The 17,689-nt window shown below is 45.1% G+C and overlaps 1 protein-coding gene across 1 annotated transcript in view; it reads right to left on the bottom strand.

The window, feature by feature from the left end:
* The window catches only part of GPC1 (glypican 1), a 200,934-nt gene that overhangs the window by 92,780 nt on the left and 90,465 nt on the right, over positions 1–17,689 (bottom strand). Inside the window, exon 2 of the mRNA XM_021555775.3 lies at positions 5,714–5,872. Coding sequence (XP_021411450.3) covers positions 5,714–5,872 — 159 coding nt within the window. The remainder of the gene's footprint in view (positions 1–5,713; positions 5,873–17,689) is intronic.

Here is a 17,689-nt window from a genome sequence, read left to right as displayed (position 1 = left end):
CTGAAATGTTCTAGGCCCACTCATTCTTTTCCATTTGGAAAAAATGCCCATGCACAGGCACTGTTTCATAGTAGAGGTTCAGTAGGGAGACAGCAGGCAGCCAATGCAACATCGATGTTAAGAAAGACAAAGCTCAGGTGAGGTAAGGAAGCCATGCCATGTCCCCAGCACATATCCAGAAGGACAGCTGGACATGCTGTCCCATGGGGTGCTGGGAGCCCTGCTGCCTCCCATCTGCCTGAGGATGCCTCAGAGGTCAGAGCTCTCCCACAGTGCTGAGCCCGTGGCCAAGGCCACCAACCGAGCCACACACCACAATTTCAGGGCAGAGCCCTGGCCTGGGGAGTCACCACAAGAAGGAGTGCTTCCAGGCAATTTGGGGTTTCTGGATCAAAAGCAATACATTTGAAGTCCTAACTCAAATTCCTGGCCCTAGGGAGCAGGCAGTGCTGGTGCCAGGGGCAGTGGGAGGCAGGCAGCTCACAGACACAGCCCGTGGCTGCTGGAGCAATTCTGCTCGCTCCACAAGTGCTCCCTTCCACAACCTCTGAAACAAAGGAACTTATCTCTAAACACAGCAGCATTTCCACATCTGAAGGCATAACCCTTCTTCCCTGTTTCTACATAAACAGTATCTTTTAGGCAGCACCTCACCAAACCATGAGATGTCTCCAGGAAAGAGCCACGGGCGAGGGCAGTGGCAGCAGGACACTGCAGGTGTGGAGCGGTGCTTTTGGGACAGCAGCTCTGGGGACACAACAGCTCTGGTGGCCCAGACAACCCTTGCTCAGGGCTTGTGCCAATCATTTCCTGCACAGGTAAGCCCTGCATCTCTCAGAATACACCTTTTGGTGCATGGGCCACCAAATTCAGATACTTTAAAATTTCAGGTCATCAGGGCTTCCTTGGTTCAGTTGTCAATAATCAACTGAGAAAATGCCAGGAAAATTTGGATTCGGGTCTGGATTTTGTAGTCCAGAAGACCGCTCTGCCTGCTGGGCTTACTCCACAACCTCCTGATCAGCTTCCTTAAGCATTCACATGAATGTAAAAAAAAAAATATTTATGTATGCCTCTCTCCAACAGTGATTTTAGGGGCTGCACCTGTAGGTATTGAGGGTTATATAACTCAGTTCCTCTGACAAAGACACATTTGGCTGAACTTTAAACAAGGGACCTTTAGAAAACTGTAAAATTTTAACCATCAGTGTGTAACAGCTTCTAGGACGTTTTCCACCTTGTAACATTCAAAACAATGATTCATCTTCATGAGAAATATGTAACTGTCTGAAACTAACTCCAAATAATGTTAATTATCTCCATGGTCTGTGTTTCTGCATGTGCAGTTTCCAGCTACCAAGACTGGACATTATGAAAGCTTTTACATGACATCAGCCTTCCAATGACCAGCCAGTTATAAAGCACATAATTTTTAATCTGCATTTGATTGTCACAGCTTAAAACTTACAGATTTTATGAGAGCTACAAATCATTTTTAGACTGTGCAGTGTGGACTAAAAGCCAAGGTTTTTTGTTTTGGCTTGTTGATATTTTCTGAAAACATGAAACAATTCTGAAAGGACAGATTTCCTGGCTCACAGCTAAAGGTCAGCAGTCACACAGGGACTGCTTGCTAAGTGCACCAAAAGGAAAGATTGGCGCAACATTGCAGTATTATTAAAAAGTGATTTAAGTGGGGGAAAAGGGAGAAAACAGAGAGACAGACAAAGATCATATTCTCAGCAACTGAGCTTTCACAAAGATTAGGAAAACAGGCTTGTTCCTTGCTGCTTGCTGCCCCTCACTGTCACTCCAAGCTTGCTCTTGCTCTCTCTGTGCACCCCTCTGCAGCCATCCCTGACTGCACGGCCTCGGAAAGGGACTGCTCTGACCAGGCACCACAAATCACTGCTAGAGCCTTTCCTGCACAGCCCAGAAGTTTTTCCAGGCTCATTGCTACAAAAGATTATGGCAGTACAAGTTTAATTTGTACTGGGAAAGACAAGAGTTCAGAATTTCCATGATTGTGAGCAACACTGACATGCAGTTGTGTGATATGAAAAAAAAAAGCTCATTTTCCACAGGAATCTCCCCCAGACACGAGCAATGTTTGTAACTCACTCTCAGCACAACTGAAGAGCCAGTCCTGTTCTGCAGCTGTCAGAGGGGGCACAGCCAGCTCACATCTGTATCCTGAACCACTGAGTAGACAAAGCTCCTTGTCAAGGTATTTAATTTTGCAATAATAGATACTGAAATTTCCCCATTCACTGACAAGATGCCAGTTTGAAAAGAAGCACGTTCTGCAGTGTTGGAAGCACCTTTAAAACAGTATTTAGTATTAGTCTCAACAGAGGCTGTACCCCAGCTCTCTTTAAGACCCCCAGTTTGTTTTTATTTTTATTGTTCATGGTTTTCTTTCTAAGTATAGGCTATATACATTTTTTCAGGTACATAAATGCCAACCAAAACCAACCTAGCAGCCTCAAGTAGGTCTCTGCTACAGGCCCTGCTCCCAGGTAACTACATTTCCTTCCCTGTCCTACCAAGAGCCCTGGGCCATCAGAATTAACAAAGAATTTGTGCTTCTAATCCTGCTAATAAAGTACCTCTACTCTGACCACAACATCCTCCCTAGCACTTAGTTATCAAAAGCATATGCTCCTATCCCTCATGGTCTCTGCTTCTGGCTCTTTTTCTTAAAGTTAAAACCAATTGGTTGTAGAGTAAAATGCTACCTTTTCAGTTAAAAGGCTAACAACAAGCCCATGACCACATGTATAGCTTGCAACTGATGTCTCCAAATTCTGCTAACTACAGTAACATAAAGCAAAACAACAAACGTGCTAGTAAGCAGCTAAGCAACACCACAGGCTGTTTAAATTTAGCCCTGGCAGATCCTGGAGGAAGGGCATCTCAGAAGCCATGTGTCCTCTGCTGTGCAGAGCACTCAGACTGTAGGATCCTATTCCACACGCCTCACTTTTGAATATATGGCTATACCTCTTGCATGTCATCTGTATCTCGCACGTGCATTTTCTCTAAAAGTACTTTGTATTAGATAAAGGGCACTCAGCTCTTGGACACAACGTGTTTGCCCCAGATCAGCCAGGGAGACTGCAACAACAAACTCTGTAATTCCTTGCAACAACACAAAGCTGCAGCTCAGAGCACAGGCATGCTGACAATTTAGGGCTTTACAGACCACAACCTGCAAGGATGAACTACTCTCCAAAGCAAAATGTTGACCACAAGCATGGAGAGCATTACTTCAGAGGCAGATTGCTGTAGCCTTGCTATTTTCTATCTGGAGCTTGGGAAATTTACTAGTAAAGACTATTGCCATGATCAGCAGTAAGAGTACAGGCACAAGATTTGCTGTGATGAATCCAAAAATAAGACAGCTCCAGGCCTCAAGTTCAGTGTGCCACACCTGCTAGCAGGGAATACATGAATAATCTGATCTCCAGGCTACAAATACTTGGAGAAAGGGTTGGACATCCCCGTCCAGTGCATCCTCCTAAGGCCAAATGAAATCACTAATGTGAGGACAAGCTGTGCATTGATAGTTCTGAAACCCCAAAAGCTGCACTCCAAGCTGCTGCTGAGGAAATCCAACAAACGCAGGCATCCCATGCCAGCAAGACTAGAACTCATCCATTTGCCATAAAAAAGCTTTATTCAACAGCTCTAAGAAGCACTACCTGCAAAAAGTCTTGTTAACTGTGAGATTAATTACATTTCCTGGAAGCTAGGGCAGTTTCTGTGGCATTGTTTCAGGAGCTGAGGTGATCCCATTGCCCCATCACCAGAACTCCCTCAATTTCAAACCATTTATGCAGCAGCTAAAGAAAAAATTAACAGTACTATTTAAAGGTAAAGTCATGCTTGAAACTGAGACACAATATGATGATTTTTTAAATCATGTCTTGCATAAATTATGAACTCTGTATTGATTGCAAGGGTAGTTAAGCACACGAAAAGGGTATAATGGCAGCAGGAGACATCTTCCTGGCCTGTGGGCTCAAGTGAGGTTGTTCCCACTACAGAACACCAATGATCTGTGCATTATGGTCTGTAAAAGTAATACTTGGCTTATTGAACACTTATGTTGTTTGATACTTAAAAAAAACTTGGGTATACACCACAGAAATAAAGCTCTATCTTTGTAAAATACTGGGGAATAAAACTAAATGGCTCTAACTGACATCTCAACACAAGCATCCCCCTTTTATATGCTTGGCTTTGCTTACTTTTACTCTTACTGCTATTATTATTATTATTATTATTATTATTATTATTATTAATCCACCAAAACATCATACTTAGACTAAACCAGTTCCTCACTAGTAAATTTCAGCTTATTAGTATAATCCTCTATGCTTCCATCAAATTTTGCACTTTCTTACACGACAGATGCAGAACTCTGCTCTTTGGAGTGGCTGTGGTGAAAATAAAGAGCAGATACAGCAGCCAGTGTTGTGACAGGGCGTGGAGACAGAGGGTGCCAAGCACTAACCCCTGCAAAGGGCTGGATTTCAGAGGTTGGGGATTGTGCTCAGCAGCAGCTATGTCAGGTCCCATTCAGACATCAGTCTGAGCAACCACCATTGTCAGGCTCTTTTTAAAATCCTGATTGTCACCTTTTAAAGCGGGTGAAAATCAATTAATTTTGAGCCTTTGCTGTGGCCAACCTTGGCCACACACACAATGCCTTTCGCAGAGATGCACTGCCTTTTTTTCCTATTTAGTGTAAAAGCACTTCATCTTGGTTGTAAGCCTGAAGGTCAGGCTTATTTCTTTAGATCTATTATTTACTACTTGAATTTCCAGTTCCACCTTTCTGGCTATTACAGCTTCTTTTCCTGACTCCTTTTCACGGTAACTCCGTGATGATGACTGTTGATAAAGTTAGGAGGGCCATGATTCTAAGTGTTTGACCTTCTTCAAAATCTGATAATGGATACAGTTTCTGAATCACAGGTCATCTCAATTTTGTCAGTAAACCATTTATTTACAACAGCCTTCAGACCTCCAGGCTTACTGTGCACTGCTAAATGGGTTTTTCAGGGAACAACAGAAGACAGAGAGCCATCCTTAGCCTTTGCTTAGATAGGAGGGATACTGGACTTTGGGGAGAATGTTTGTCCACAACATCTTATGCAGCACAGTCTCTAAGAGCTTTCCTGCTCTGTAACATTTCCTGATGTTTGTATTAAACTGACAGCTATAAGCATCCAATATGAACTAACCTCCTTTTCACTTGCAATCTACATGGAAAGGGCAAGAAAAATCCATGTCTCCTTAAACTCTCCCCACCCACTGAGGGCTATCCAGTCACCTTTACCACGTTGTTCACCTTACAGTTCAAGGCACAGTGCCAGGTTTTACATCACTGCCTCAGACGCTGCTCTGCTGTGTGATTACAGCACGCCTGTCACAGCTGTGTCAGTGCCAAGGCTGCCAGCCTCCTCCAGTGGCTGCTCCGAAATGGAGATCTCAAAATGCCTTGGTCTTACAGAAACACTGCCAGAGGTACAATTCCTACAATTCCAGCAGCTCAATGCTTCACGCAAACTGTTGAGTGAGATGCAGAGAAAAGCGTCTCAAACACCAACTCCTGGCTCCAACAGTGCCTGGAAAACTGAGCAGTGACTGGATCCTGAGCAATGACTGGATCCTGAGCAGAGGGAACCAGGCAGGTTTTACTTACTGTCAAAGCTTCTGTGCTGTGCTGTTAGAGTGGCCTGCACAGAGCGACCAGCCTCTTTCATCATGGCTTCAAATTCACTTCGGCTTTTGTTTGCAAAGTTCTCCTCCATCTCACTGGTGCAGCAGGTGTAGCCTTGTGGGCAGATTCGCAGGTGCTCCCCTAAAATGAGAGAAAATGCACTTTAGTGGTCAGGCCTGGAAAAGGGAGAATTTCATGCTGGACAATCTCAGCTTAAAAATATCCCAGCTTCCTGGTAACCTGGATCTGATCAGGTCTTTCTGTCAAATTTACCACCTAATTGGAGTTCTTCTGCATTAATACAGTGGTTGGTATCAATGCAGGCACAAATCTTTTCACTGTTGACTGTGAGGGAAGAAAAAGCAAAGGAGAAAAAATCCATATACGGAGCAAGGAGAAGGTAAATACAAGTGTCTCCTCCTCAAAGTCTCTCCTAAAATCCATCTCTGCCTAGAATCCCAGAAGACATGGAAGTCTGATTAAATGGCAGCTGTACTCATTAAACTTAATATGTACATTAGCACTGCTGTTTGAAACTGCTTTGTCAAGAAAAAAAGCAACTCCAAAGTGCTCCCTGCCCTACCAAATATATCCTAAGAAGGCATTTTCTTAACCAGAGAGGTAAGGCTAGTGAGAAGTTTTCAAGAGACAAAGATGTGATGAATGTCAGTGGAATTTGGGCAGCTAATTCCCCTCCACATGTAATTTTCAGTGAAAAATTTATCTCCCAGAAAGAGACAAGACCACCCCAAAAAAGGTTGCTAGGATAATCACTGATTGAATATACCCTTTGCTATAAGGAAGAACAGGAAAGGTGAGAGGACTCAGCAGTCAAACTGAAAAATTCTCTAGTATGGAGCTTCTCCTGGCCTCTGCAATTTCTTTACTGTGGAGAAGTGCTCACATAGGCAAAGTCAGCAACATTTTAAAAATAATTGCTCAAGTTCTGATGAGTCCTTACAAAGACACATCCACCTACAAACACACCCTATGTTTTGCCTTATCCAAGCAATAAGAATTAATTTGAATGAAATCAAAATTTATTAAAAACAATTCAATAAAATATCCCTCTTGTTCCAAACATGCTCTGAGATAAACCAATTACCAAGCAGTTACCATGTTTAAGATAATTTGATTGGGATTGCCAATGATTTTGCTGGCACTTTTACAGGACTGCTGTCTTAATGTCACAGCTGAGCCCAAACATCTTTAAAATTTTGTTTTATCTTGTGTGTCTCAGCAGCTTCAAATCCTGAATCTGCACAGTCTCCAGAGTTTCCCATTGAAGTCCTTAGTTATTTCCAGTGTAAAGCTCTTAGCAAATGGGTGGTAAAGGGTCTCTGAAACTGGGCATGTGTCCTACCCTTGTAAAAGTTATCTCATTAGCAGCCTAAGAGCAACTGCAGTGTTCTGTAGTTGATGGATTTGAGGCAGAAGCCATTCAGGATGAGTTTGTATTTTGCTGGGCCTTGGATTCCTGCTCACAGATGACCCTTGAGCAGCCTCTGCAGGGTGTGGGGTGAGCCTGCCCTTGGAAAACAGGTTATCATGGGCACCTCCACTGCCAGTCCTCGTGTTTTTGTGATGGGAATTGCTGCTCACCAGCTTCTGTAGGACAGAAACTCCCATCTCCAGCCTTGTGTTGTGCTCCCAGCTGAGAGGAGTGTCAGGGTGCTGTGTCCTGGGGCTACCCGTGTCCTTTGGGATCCACTTCTGTCCCCACCAGTGCCCAAAGCAGCAGGAAAAACAGCAACTTGCTTCAACACCAAACCTCAAGAGTCAAATATAAATAGCATGTGGCTCCATGCCTGCCACACCAAGTGCAAGCTCAGTTCAGGGCTTGCCTGAGCCTCTCCTTCCCTCACGAACTGGGTTGTTCCGAGTCGTTCCCTGGGCTCCTTTCTGTAGAGCTGTATTTATCTGTATGGTGTCAGGGCTGCTGACATGTGCCAGACAGGCAGGAAAAGGGAGCTGGAATTTCTTGACAAGACATGGCTTTAATTCCTGTCACGGCAAGTTAAAAAAACTTTTTTCTTGTCCGGCCTTTTCCATCCCGTTTCTGCTGCCACAGGATTTCTGGCGAGGACGGAAGCTTTGTGCACAGTGGTTTTACTGTGGCATGCACCCGGCCATGAGGCCTTCGATGCCCTCAGCACTAAGCAAGGTTTTTACAAGGCCTGGCCTCTCTGAAAAGCCAATCAACAAAAAATGGGGACCCCAGCGGTTTCCAGACGTGCCTTTACCTCCTCAGCTGATGGTGAATTTTGGCCATGAAGTGCTGGCCATGCTCAGAGGCCTCGCACTCAACAACACGAGTACTCCCACCATTTCCTCCGGGTGCCATTACCCACCAGGGTTGGCAGGCTCAGGCAAACCCTCCAGCAGCCCTTTACAAATGCCCTGCTTTGGGAAACCGAGGCAAATCAGTGGCGTTATGTATGATTATAATTCGTGCCAATGGAATATTGTTGTATTGAATCAAGGGAAATATGATTTGGCATGTACAATATTTAGTTATTACAAAATGCACACACCAGCACTGAGAGTTGCCCCCCCACATATTTGGTTACCCCAGAGCCGGGTTTTCTTGGCCAATGCCTCATTTACAATCTAATACATGTGGCTGGTCTGGAGATGGGCTATCCCAAAAGGTGATTCTGGAACACCTGGGAGCTGATCATGCTGGTAGCGACCCAGGATTGGGATCGCTGGAGTCCTCCGGGCTGATACATCTGAGTGCCACGGTTCCCATAACCTCATCAGGAAAAATTGTCCACACCTGGACCTGGATTGTAAAACCTCGGCTCGTGTAAAAGAACTTTATGAGTATGTGGAACTCTGAATAGAAAGAAAAGGTGGATGGCTGAAATCCTGGCCTCGGGCAGAACATTTCCTATAAGAACTGCAGGATCCAGGAGGGTGGTGTGTGTGTCCAGGGGAACCTCTGCCAGAGGCTCCTTCCTGTCATGCACCCAGCGCCGAACCCGGGCTCAGCGCTGTCCTTGTCCTTGTGGCTGCCTCAGAGAGAATTTGATCCTAAATAAATTTTTTATTATTTCATTTTTAATTTGTCTGGACTAATTTTAATTTATAACAGTGGGAACCCTGGGGATCTCCGATCTCCTGGCCTGCTGCCAGCAGGATTTGGGCAGGAGGTCTGCCTGAAACGGGGAGAGCAAACATGGATGTCCCTGCAAGAAGACAGCAACGTGTTCACCGCAAGGCAGGCTCCCTGCACAGGCTGTGCAAACCAAGGGGGAAGGTGTGGGGATTGCCCCAGGAGGAGAGGAGGGGAGGAAGAGCCCCGAGCTCCCCAGGGACACGAGGAGCAGCAGTGCTGAGAGCTGTGCTCGTTAAAACGGGACACGTCCAGACAGATGCGCCGCGCTCCCAGCCCGGGCGAGGCACAGCGTGTCTGAGCAGGATGGCTGCAGCCCCGCTGCCACACCACAGCCTCCACACTGAGGGGGACAGGGGAAAAACAGGCAGAAAGCCAGGGAGAAATCACACCCATAGCTAAAATTGGTTAATTTTACACAACTTTGTGAACTGAATATAGAATTGTTTCCATTCTTGAACTCAGAGCAGTTTCAATCCCTTTTGAAGTAGCATTTATCTTAGCTTTCTGTAGGTGTTTGTAAGGTACTCAGCAGGTGTTTGTGTGGTGCTCAGCACCAGCACATTCTGTCTCAGTGGGAAGCAAAGTTTTCATCATTTATCTCTGTAACTCAAACTCAGCACACACTGAACAGTCTTACAGCACTGTGAACGTGCTTTGCTTTCTTTGCTTTTTAACGTGACCCACCCTGGAAGCATTCACTATTATTATTTAACCTTTTTCTATTGATTCCAAAATAAATGTGCTCCAGAGCATATTTTGGCTCTCCTTATATTTCAAAGTCCCTTTGTTTGCTAACTTGCCTTTGTCCTATTGCTGAAGCTTGCACTATAAATATCTCTGGGTTCACTCGGCAGGAGACATCTGCTGATACCTACAGAGAGCCAGAAGTGTTTTACAAGGAGTAAACCTCCGCGATACAGGGTGTGTCCTCTGCCTGCTGCTGTGTCACACAAGTTCTCCCTGGGTACAGTTGACTTGTTGCTCACCATTTGCTGGACAGCCCGTGCTCCCACCCCTGGAAGAGCTTTGCAGAAAGCAGCCAGGCATAGGAGAAACCAAACTGGCAGCAAATGGAAGGCTGCTCAAATCTCCTTGAAGATGGAGGATACCTTTCCAGTGAACCAACCCTGGATCTACAACACATCTGTAAGTAAGAGAAGATGCACTTTGAGATGCTCTGAAAACAACCAGCTTGCTCAAGCCTTGCTCAAGTCACAGTGTAAGGTTCAATCTGGGTCTCTCTGGAAGAGCCAGCTGTCCTGCAAAATCTGCTGAAGCTGGGGTGGGATGTAACCCACCGACTGCACGGTCCCTTGGAAACAGAAGCAGGGTACAGCAGGTAGAAGAACAGCATCAAGCAAGTACCTCATTTATGATTAACTGTCCTGGATGGAATAGGCAGGAGGCTGATGATGACAAGAGACTACCCCACTGCATAGCTACAGGTTTGGCTTGTCCTTGAAACACCCTCTCAAGCTGGCTGGGTTAGCAGATCATTTTGGCTATCAAATTCATTACTTCTCACTCAGGGATAGAGTTAGGCCCAGGGTCCTTGCAGGGGAATAGCCCTGCCCACAGCCACCACTACCAGGAGCTGAGACATAGTGCATTACAACAGAGACAGGGCTCAGCTCCCTGCTTCTTCTGCCATGTGCTCCAGCCTCTCTGCCCTGCCCACACGGGCTCCCCGGGCTGCCTGCCATGGGCTGTGTGCTGTAACACACCAGAGCTCAGCTAGCTGTGCCCAGGAAAGCTCTCCAGCTGTTCACTGCTCCTGCCTTTCACCCCACCAAGAGGCTCTGGAAACAAGACAGAAGGGCAGTCCCAGGGGTGTAAAATGCAATACTGAGTGAAGAATCATTGGCTAATTTAACCATGTAAATAGTGCTATTTCTATCCCTCTCACAGGATGTTGGAGATTGAATTAATTACAATGTTTGCAGAAGGTTTGGGGTTATGTGGCTGTGTCAGAGTATCTAAATGCAAATTATTACAAAATCATTCCTCCCAGAGGTTCATTTATTTCAGGCTGTGATAAATCCATCATAATTCCTCCCTCGTATTTGCAACCCTCCTCCCACTCGCACTCCAAACTGTTCCAACAGCTCATTTCATGCCCCTAGCCTCAGTGCAGCCCCCCATGCCAGGAACAACTCCAGCCCAAGCTCCCTCCTGGGGGTTTCTGGGTGGACATGTCTCAGGCAATCAGGCTTGCTGAAGTGCAGGACATGGCAGGCATGGCAGGGATGCCAGGACACAGCCCCTGGGCAGGTGCAGCCAGAGAGCCTGAGGAGCTGAGGAGCTCCAGTCCTCTCCTGGTAGGCACTACTGTTCTGCTGGCCTCTCCCTCTTCACACCTAATCCCATCCAGGCTAATGAACATCACAGCCAGGAACTGAGGACAGAACAGTGTAGTTTAGAATATGGGTTCTCTTTTTCTTTTTCCCAAACCATGTCAGAGTGTCTACAGCAGATGCAAAATGAGCCTGGAGGTGGTACAGATGTTAAAAATACCCTCCAAAGAGGTAGTGCAATGAAAGTAAATTCCTTTCCTTATGGCTCCTGGCTTTTCCTGTTTCAGGCGCTCCTGTCCCCATGCATCTTCAAATATGTATCTTTACAGGGAACACAGTATGGCATTTGCTAATAAGTAGCTGACAGCACAGCCAACACTAGTACCATGATGCTACCTTGAATCCCAGCCTTGCCACAGATAACTCCTAAGGGGAAACAGGGACCCGAAAAAAATCTGGCCTAGGAGATAGTCCTGGCTGACCAGCCTAGGAAGAGCTCCTCATGCCCTTTTCACTGAGAACCATCTGCTGGCAAGCTCTGCCAAACACCTGCACTCCATTACCACCTGTGTAAGGTGTCCAGCTGTACAGCTCATCCCCTGCTGTAGCTGCTACCATCAAACTGAACCAGAAACCAGACTGCTCTATTAAGCAGTGTGAAAATCAGATCTTTTCCCATATTGCAAAGGCAGATGTTAGCTGTGCAGCCTATTTCTTTGATTTGCAGTCAGCTGTTGGCAAAATACGATATCTTCTATTTTCTGATTATGTATTAACAGTATCATCATTTTGGCTTCAGTTTGCACATAATGTCAAGGGAGTCACAGCAGGCCTGACTATCAAGTATCATACAGCAAACACTGTGATCAAAATGCACTGAACCATGTTCTCCCTGGTCTCAGAGATACTGCAGGCTGAGGACAGCAAGGTGGGGCAGGGCTGTGGTCTGGCCTAGAAAGAGGGGGCAGAATATGGTCATGAAGAAAAGTTGTGCTCAAATGAAGTCCTGGTTTTCCTGCATTTCCTAGGAAGATGCACTCTCAGGATGAGAAGCAGAGGTGGCAGGGTGCAGCTAGAAACCAGCTCTGCCATGGACTCAGGGACATCTCAGATGAGCTGTCCTGAGAGCTAATGCAGCAAGGTGGAGAGGACAACCACAGGGAAGTTGTCTGCTTCACCAGCACCCCGCAGGAACCACTCATGGACCTCAGTTCCTGCTACGTGGCAAGACCCAGGCTAATCTCAGCTGTCCCAAGGCCACCACAGAGCAGTGTCACAGCTGACACATGAGCAGGACTGCAGAGGAGGCAGGGGCTCTCTCACCACTGCACCATGCCGGTGACCCACGCACATCCCTGGCCTCAGTAAGGAGAGAGGGGTTTGTCTCTGGCACAATCAGTCCTATCTCTTTGCTGCTGCTGGGTGAGTAGCTGGTCATCTCGGGGGACTGAAAACAAGGGCATGAAGTCTTTTCAAGCTGCACACCACAGGTCTGGATTTGTCCCATGTCAGCAGCTTTTGTAATGCCTTGCCATCTGAAGGCTGATCAAATAGCTTGTGCTATCTGAGATGAACTAATGTTTTCGTTCCAGATAAAGAAAACAAGCACCATGTTCCACATCAGTGATAAAAACAGCAAACTGGAAAAAAAATAGCTAGAGAATATGCTTATTCTGATAAAGCAATGCACACGTTTAAGATGGGACAATAGGAAACATTAAATGCTTGTTCCCACAGCTCATCATTCAGACCAGGATTATACCAACAGGAGTGAACAACCAAGAGCAGATAATCCATAATATTTGTTCTTGCCACTCTTATCTTTCTACTCCTACTAGGATTTAATAAACTATCAAAATACTGTTAACCAAATAAGACAACTTAATCTGGCTACGGCATGGAGTTGGCTCCCTACCAAGTTACTGCTGTTCTGTAATTGCATTACAGTGAAAACCTGACACAGTGAATAAATACAGCTACTTCTGAGAAATGTCACAACTGGCACCTCGAGCAGAAACCCACTGATGGGTGGGAGGACTTTGGGACTGCCCCATTAGCACTGACACAGGCTGTGCAAACCAGGAGCCTGGCAGGGGCACGCGGAGGAGGCTGAACAGCACTTCCCTCTGTATTTGCTCTGTTCGTGTGTCAAAATACTTCAGGCTCCGAGGCTGTCAGCTCAGTGTCAAGCTCACACGCACTGGAAGTGTGGTATCAATTTGTTTAATCCTAGACCCTGATGTCAGAGGAATTTATAAGACAGGCAAACATGGGCAAAAAAAAGTTAATTAACAGAAGAGAAAGAGCCACCTCCGTGTCCTGGAAAAATACTAAGTACAGATTAGATAAGAGTGCCTTCAGAAACGACAGTCTGCAAATCCTAATGTCATCTGTGTATGTTACAGTGGCAAACTGCCCAGAGGAAGGGAACAGAGAAAATGTCACAAGTGCTGACAACAGACTTGATTCTTAGTGAAAAGCTCTGCATGAAAGCACTTCACCCACGCATTGCTCCTTTGGGTTTTGGGAGTGTCTTTCTGAATGAAACAGAATAGCCCTTCCCATCACTCTGCTGCCCCAGTTTCTCCCAGGACCTGCCTTTAGCTACATGGGCCTGACTCTGCCTCTGAGCTGTGCACACACAGCAGGAATGAACACAGGGTGAAATGATCCAAGCCTGTACTTAAAGACAGAGTAGGAAATGCTTTATAATTTGCAGTAGAAAATACCTTTTTCAGTGGTTAAGAGAGGAATGGAAGAACAAGGGCCAAATCCACATGTACCACAAGCAGTGAAAGACCTCCAGCTAGCAGAACTGACTGAACACACTGAATCCAACACTCCCCAGATCCTCTTCTGGGCACTGGACACACAGTGTGGGTGCTTCTGAGCAGGACTGCTACAGGAGATGATCCATTATGAAAGGCTTCCACTAGGAGTTAGGACATGGTCTACAATTAACACTCTCCAAGTAAATCAATCCTGAAAGAAGCCTTCAGTCCAAACTAGACCAATTGCAAAAATCATGGAGAAACACACAGGGAGTGCACTGTTACACTCTTTCCTCTCCAGTTCCCTGAAAAACAGAAACCTTTTAAAATTAATCTCAAACAAGGGAAGAATTATCTTGTCTTTTCACATAACACTTGTGGGGACGTATTGAAGTTGTGTGTTGCAATCCATCACTATCAGCCTCTTTCAGAGTTGTCCTGAGCACATCAGCTTCTCACCAGATGTTTAGTTGTGTTTTTTCTTCCTGGAACAAAGAGCCTTTTTATCCTCAGTCTGCTGCAATCTAAAATAAGATCAAACTGGAAACCTATCACTCTTAGCAGATGCAGCTTCACTGCAGGCTTCATAACAACATAAATATGTTATTACATAAGAGGCAAAGCAATTCATTAAGCAGCATCTTTTTTACTAGCTTCTTCTCAGAAAAATATCTGCTGGAGAAACTGTCAGCTCTTCTTCACTGCCAGTAGGATCAAACTGCAAAAGGAATCTGGGTAGTACACTGAGGATTAAAGATGTAGCTCACACTAAGAAGTTTAAGAGCTGAAGGCCTTTGGTTTATTCTCCATTAAGAAACCCCAAACTTTGGGGCAATAATTCATATAATCCATGTCAGGAACTTGAGGAAAGGACAAAATCAAAGGCCTTTCCAGTTCACCTGCTAAAGCTCTGCAAGGAAGATAGTGGTACTGCACTTGTGGCTGGTCTGAGATAGAGACTTGTAAAATCACTGCTCAAGAATGGGGAGTGCCCATGGCTGGCCCAGTCATTTCAGTGAAAAGAACAAATCTGTATTAATCTCTCACAGAGAAGTCAGCAATTAGAGAACATCTCCCTTCAACCCCAGCAAAACTCAAGCAGTTGATGCTGGTGTGAAAACCATGAAATTCATCTTTCTGGGTTTCAGCTGCATGCTCAACCCTTAGCTCCTGGAAGGCACTCCCTGTTCTTTATCCCTTGCAGCACACTGGGATGACAGGGTGTACCACACCAGAGGAGAAGGCTGGAAAGGCTGCACAGGGCACAGGCCACTGCTGCCCACCTTGCTGAGCCCCACTCCTGGCTGCCAGTTCACCCAGTGCACACAAGGAGGGTCCTACTCTTTAGCAACAAAGATATCCCAAGGGAAAATCAGGAAGTTAAAATACCCTCAATCACTCTGTCTGCTGGTAAGAATGAATTTGACTCCTGAATTTGGAAAAATAGTTTTAAATAGTTTTTGGACCTGAATCTGATTCTGAGAGTTTGCAAAACCAAAATGTCAATGGCTAAAAATCTAAGAGATTAGGTTAAATGAAGCTCATTAATCTGAAATTCCACAGACATGTGTACACTTACCGAAGCTAAAAATAAAAACATGCATGTCTGAATTGTCTAAACACCAGAAATTCAAGATAATCCTTTTTTAGATTTCTGTAAAAATATAAGAGACTTCACCTAAGAAGAGCCGTTGACTTATGCCACAAATTAGAAGTGCTTATACTTCCTCTAAAACTCCTTGCTGTATGTGTTGGCAGGGATGTGGGAAGGTGCAGGATTGAAGGGGCAAGCTCTGGTTGCTGTGGGCTTTTTCACTTTTCAACTTGAAGCTTTTTTCAGCCCCAGAAATGCTTGGCTCTCCTTCAGCTATTGCTTTGCTTTAATTGTCTCACGAATGTTTTGGCCACCAGTAAAAGTGCTGAACTGTGGAACCCTTCCCTACAATTTGAGGCACCATGAAAGCAAACGGCAAATCTGGGGTCATCCTGTGGGAACACGGAATTGTAGACTTCCAGTTTGACAGAACAGGTGCAGCTGATACAGAACTGGAGTGGACAAGGAACAGCATCCAGGCTGGAGCCTGCAGAAGCTGCTGTGTGAGGGATCTGCAGCAGAAGGAATTCAATATGCTGCCTTTCCCTTCTGGTTGCAGACGCACATAAGTGAAACCTGTGCCATTGCTCTTCTTTTTATGCCTCCATCTGATCTTCCAAAAGCAGATTACAGAAAGCTGCCTGTAAACCTGAAGATGCAGAGGACATCCCTAGAGACCTCCTCTTCCACCCTTAAAATTAATCCAGGGGTATGAGGAGATAAGGAAATCAGTCTGGTCCTGCCAGAACTGCTTTACTAACAGATCTTTGTTTCCACAAACATCAAACCATCACCCTTCACCCCTACACAGAGGGGTGGATCCAGAGGACCAGGTTTAAACTGGGATGAACATTTAAAACTCCAACACCCTGCTAGATCTCAGTGTGGCTTACAGTGCATATGCCCAAAATTTTACCATAGAAATGTATTTTAGGCAACTTCTGTTTGAAAACTTAATGGAAGTGTAGCTGTTCTCCCCTGAGCGTCAGGAACAGATGACTAAGAAATGTTGCCAGTATCTGTCTTTCAGCGAGATTAGTGTTGGGTTTGTGTGGTATCCTATTTATAACTTTGACAAACAGCTCAACCAATCATTTCATACTTAATCATAGCTGTCTGCCCAGCTCCCTTCAGAGAAAAGCTTTTCAAAAACTATGTGCCAACACAATATGAACAAAAAGACTCAAACCACAGTCAAGGAAAGAAAAGATCTTGCTCCCCAAACCAGCAACAGCTATACACAAAGCAAGTCTTGGTAAATCGTAAGGCATAATTAGAGCGTCATTATTCATGGGACTGCACAGCTATAGTTAGTCAGTGTTTCCACTGTAAACCCCTATTTTCATAGAGGTTTGCAGCTCAGCTGCAAGGAATTAGTCTGTGATGAAATTTGGCAGTAGACATTTTAGAGCAAGGATTATTTTTTTTTTAAACAGTTTAAAGATCTTTTTTTCTGCCCCCACTTCCAATTCCCCTCTCACTTCTGAAGCTGTAGCAGTACTTATGAAAGAAACAAAAATCACTTCTGTGTGCTGTTTGATGTTTGGTTTCTGTGCATGTCTCTGTGTGGTTAATGGGACAAAAAATATCAATGTAGCAGGGAGTTTCAAACAGAAGTCTTAAAAACTTGTAGTTTGATTCCCAGAACAGTTACAAATCAACTTTCCTCTGGATGTTCCCATGAACATTCATACCTATACTGTTAATGCATTAAAGAACCTTGACATCCTGAGTACACCTGCATACCCATCTAATGCCAAAGATGAGTTTACATCTCATGGGATAGAGCTGTTGGATTTCTTTACATCTTTTTGCTTTGCAAGAACATTTTCCAGGGATTATCCAGTTTTGCTGGACTCAACCCTGAGCTCTATGTTCACCCCCCTGTTTCCTCCTTGCCTGACACTTCCATTAGGGCTCACGTTTCAGAATGAACAAAAAGTAAGGTGGGGACCACTAACAGGAATCATGAGGAAGGGAAATGGACAGGAGAAACATCCCTGTGGAACATTTTATCCCAGAAAAACTAAACAGCATTTTCAGCTACTCAAGAAAAAAACTACTGTTTGCATTTGTAAGAACATCAGAGGAACGCATCTACTCTTTTCCAACTAGCTTTGGCTGAAGCATCCTAGGGGCTCAGCATGCCTGAATGAGATTTGCTTTCACACATATGGA

The sequence above is a fragment of the Lonchura striata genome, chromosome 9, assembly GCF_050655825.1.
Source record: "Lonchura striata isolate lonStrDom1 chromosome 9, ASM5065582v1, whole genome shotgun sequence".
NCBI lineage: Eukaryota > Metazoa > Chordata > Aves > Passeriformes > Estrildidae > Lonchura > Lonchura striata.
This window is presented reverse-complemented; position numbering and strand designations above follow the sequence as displayed.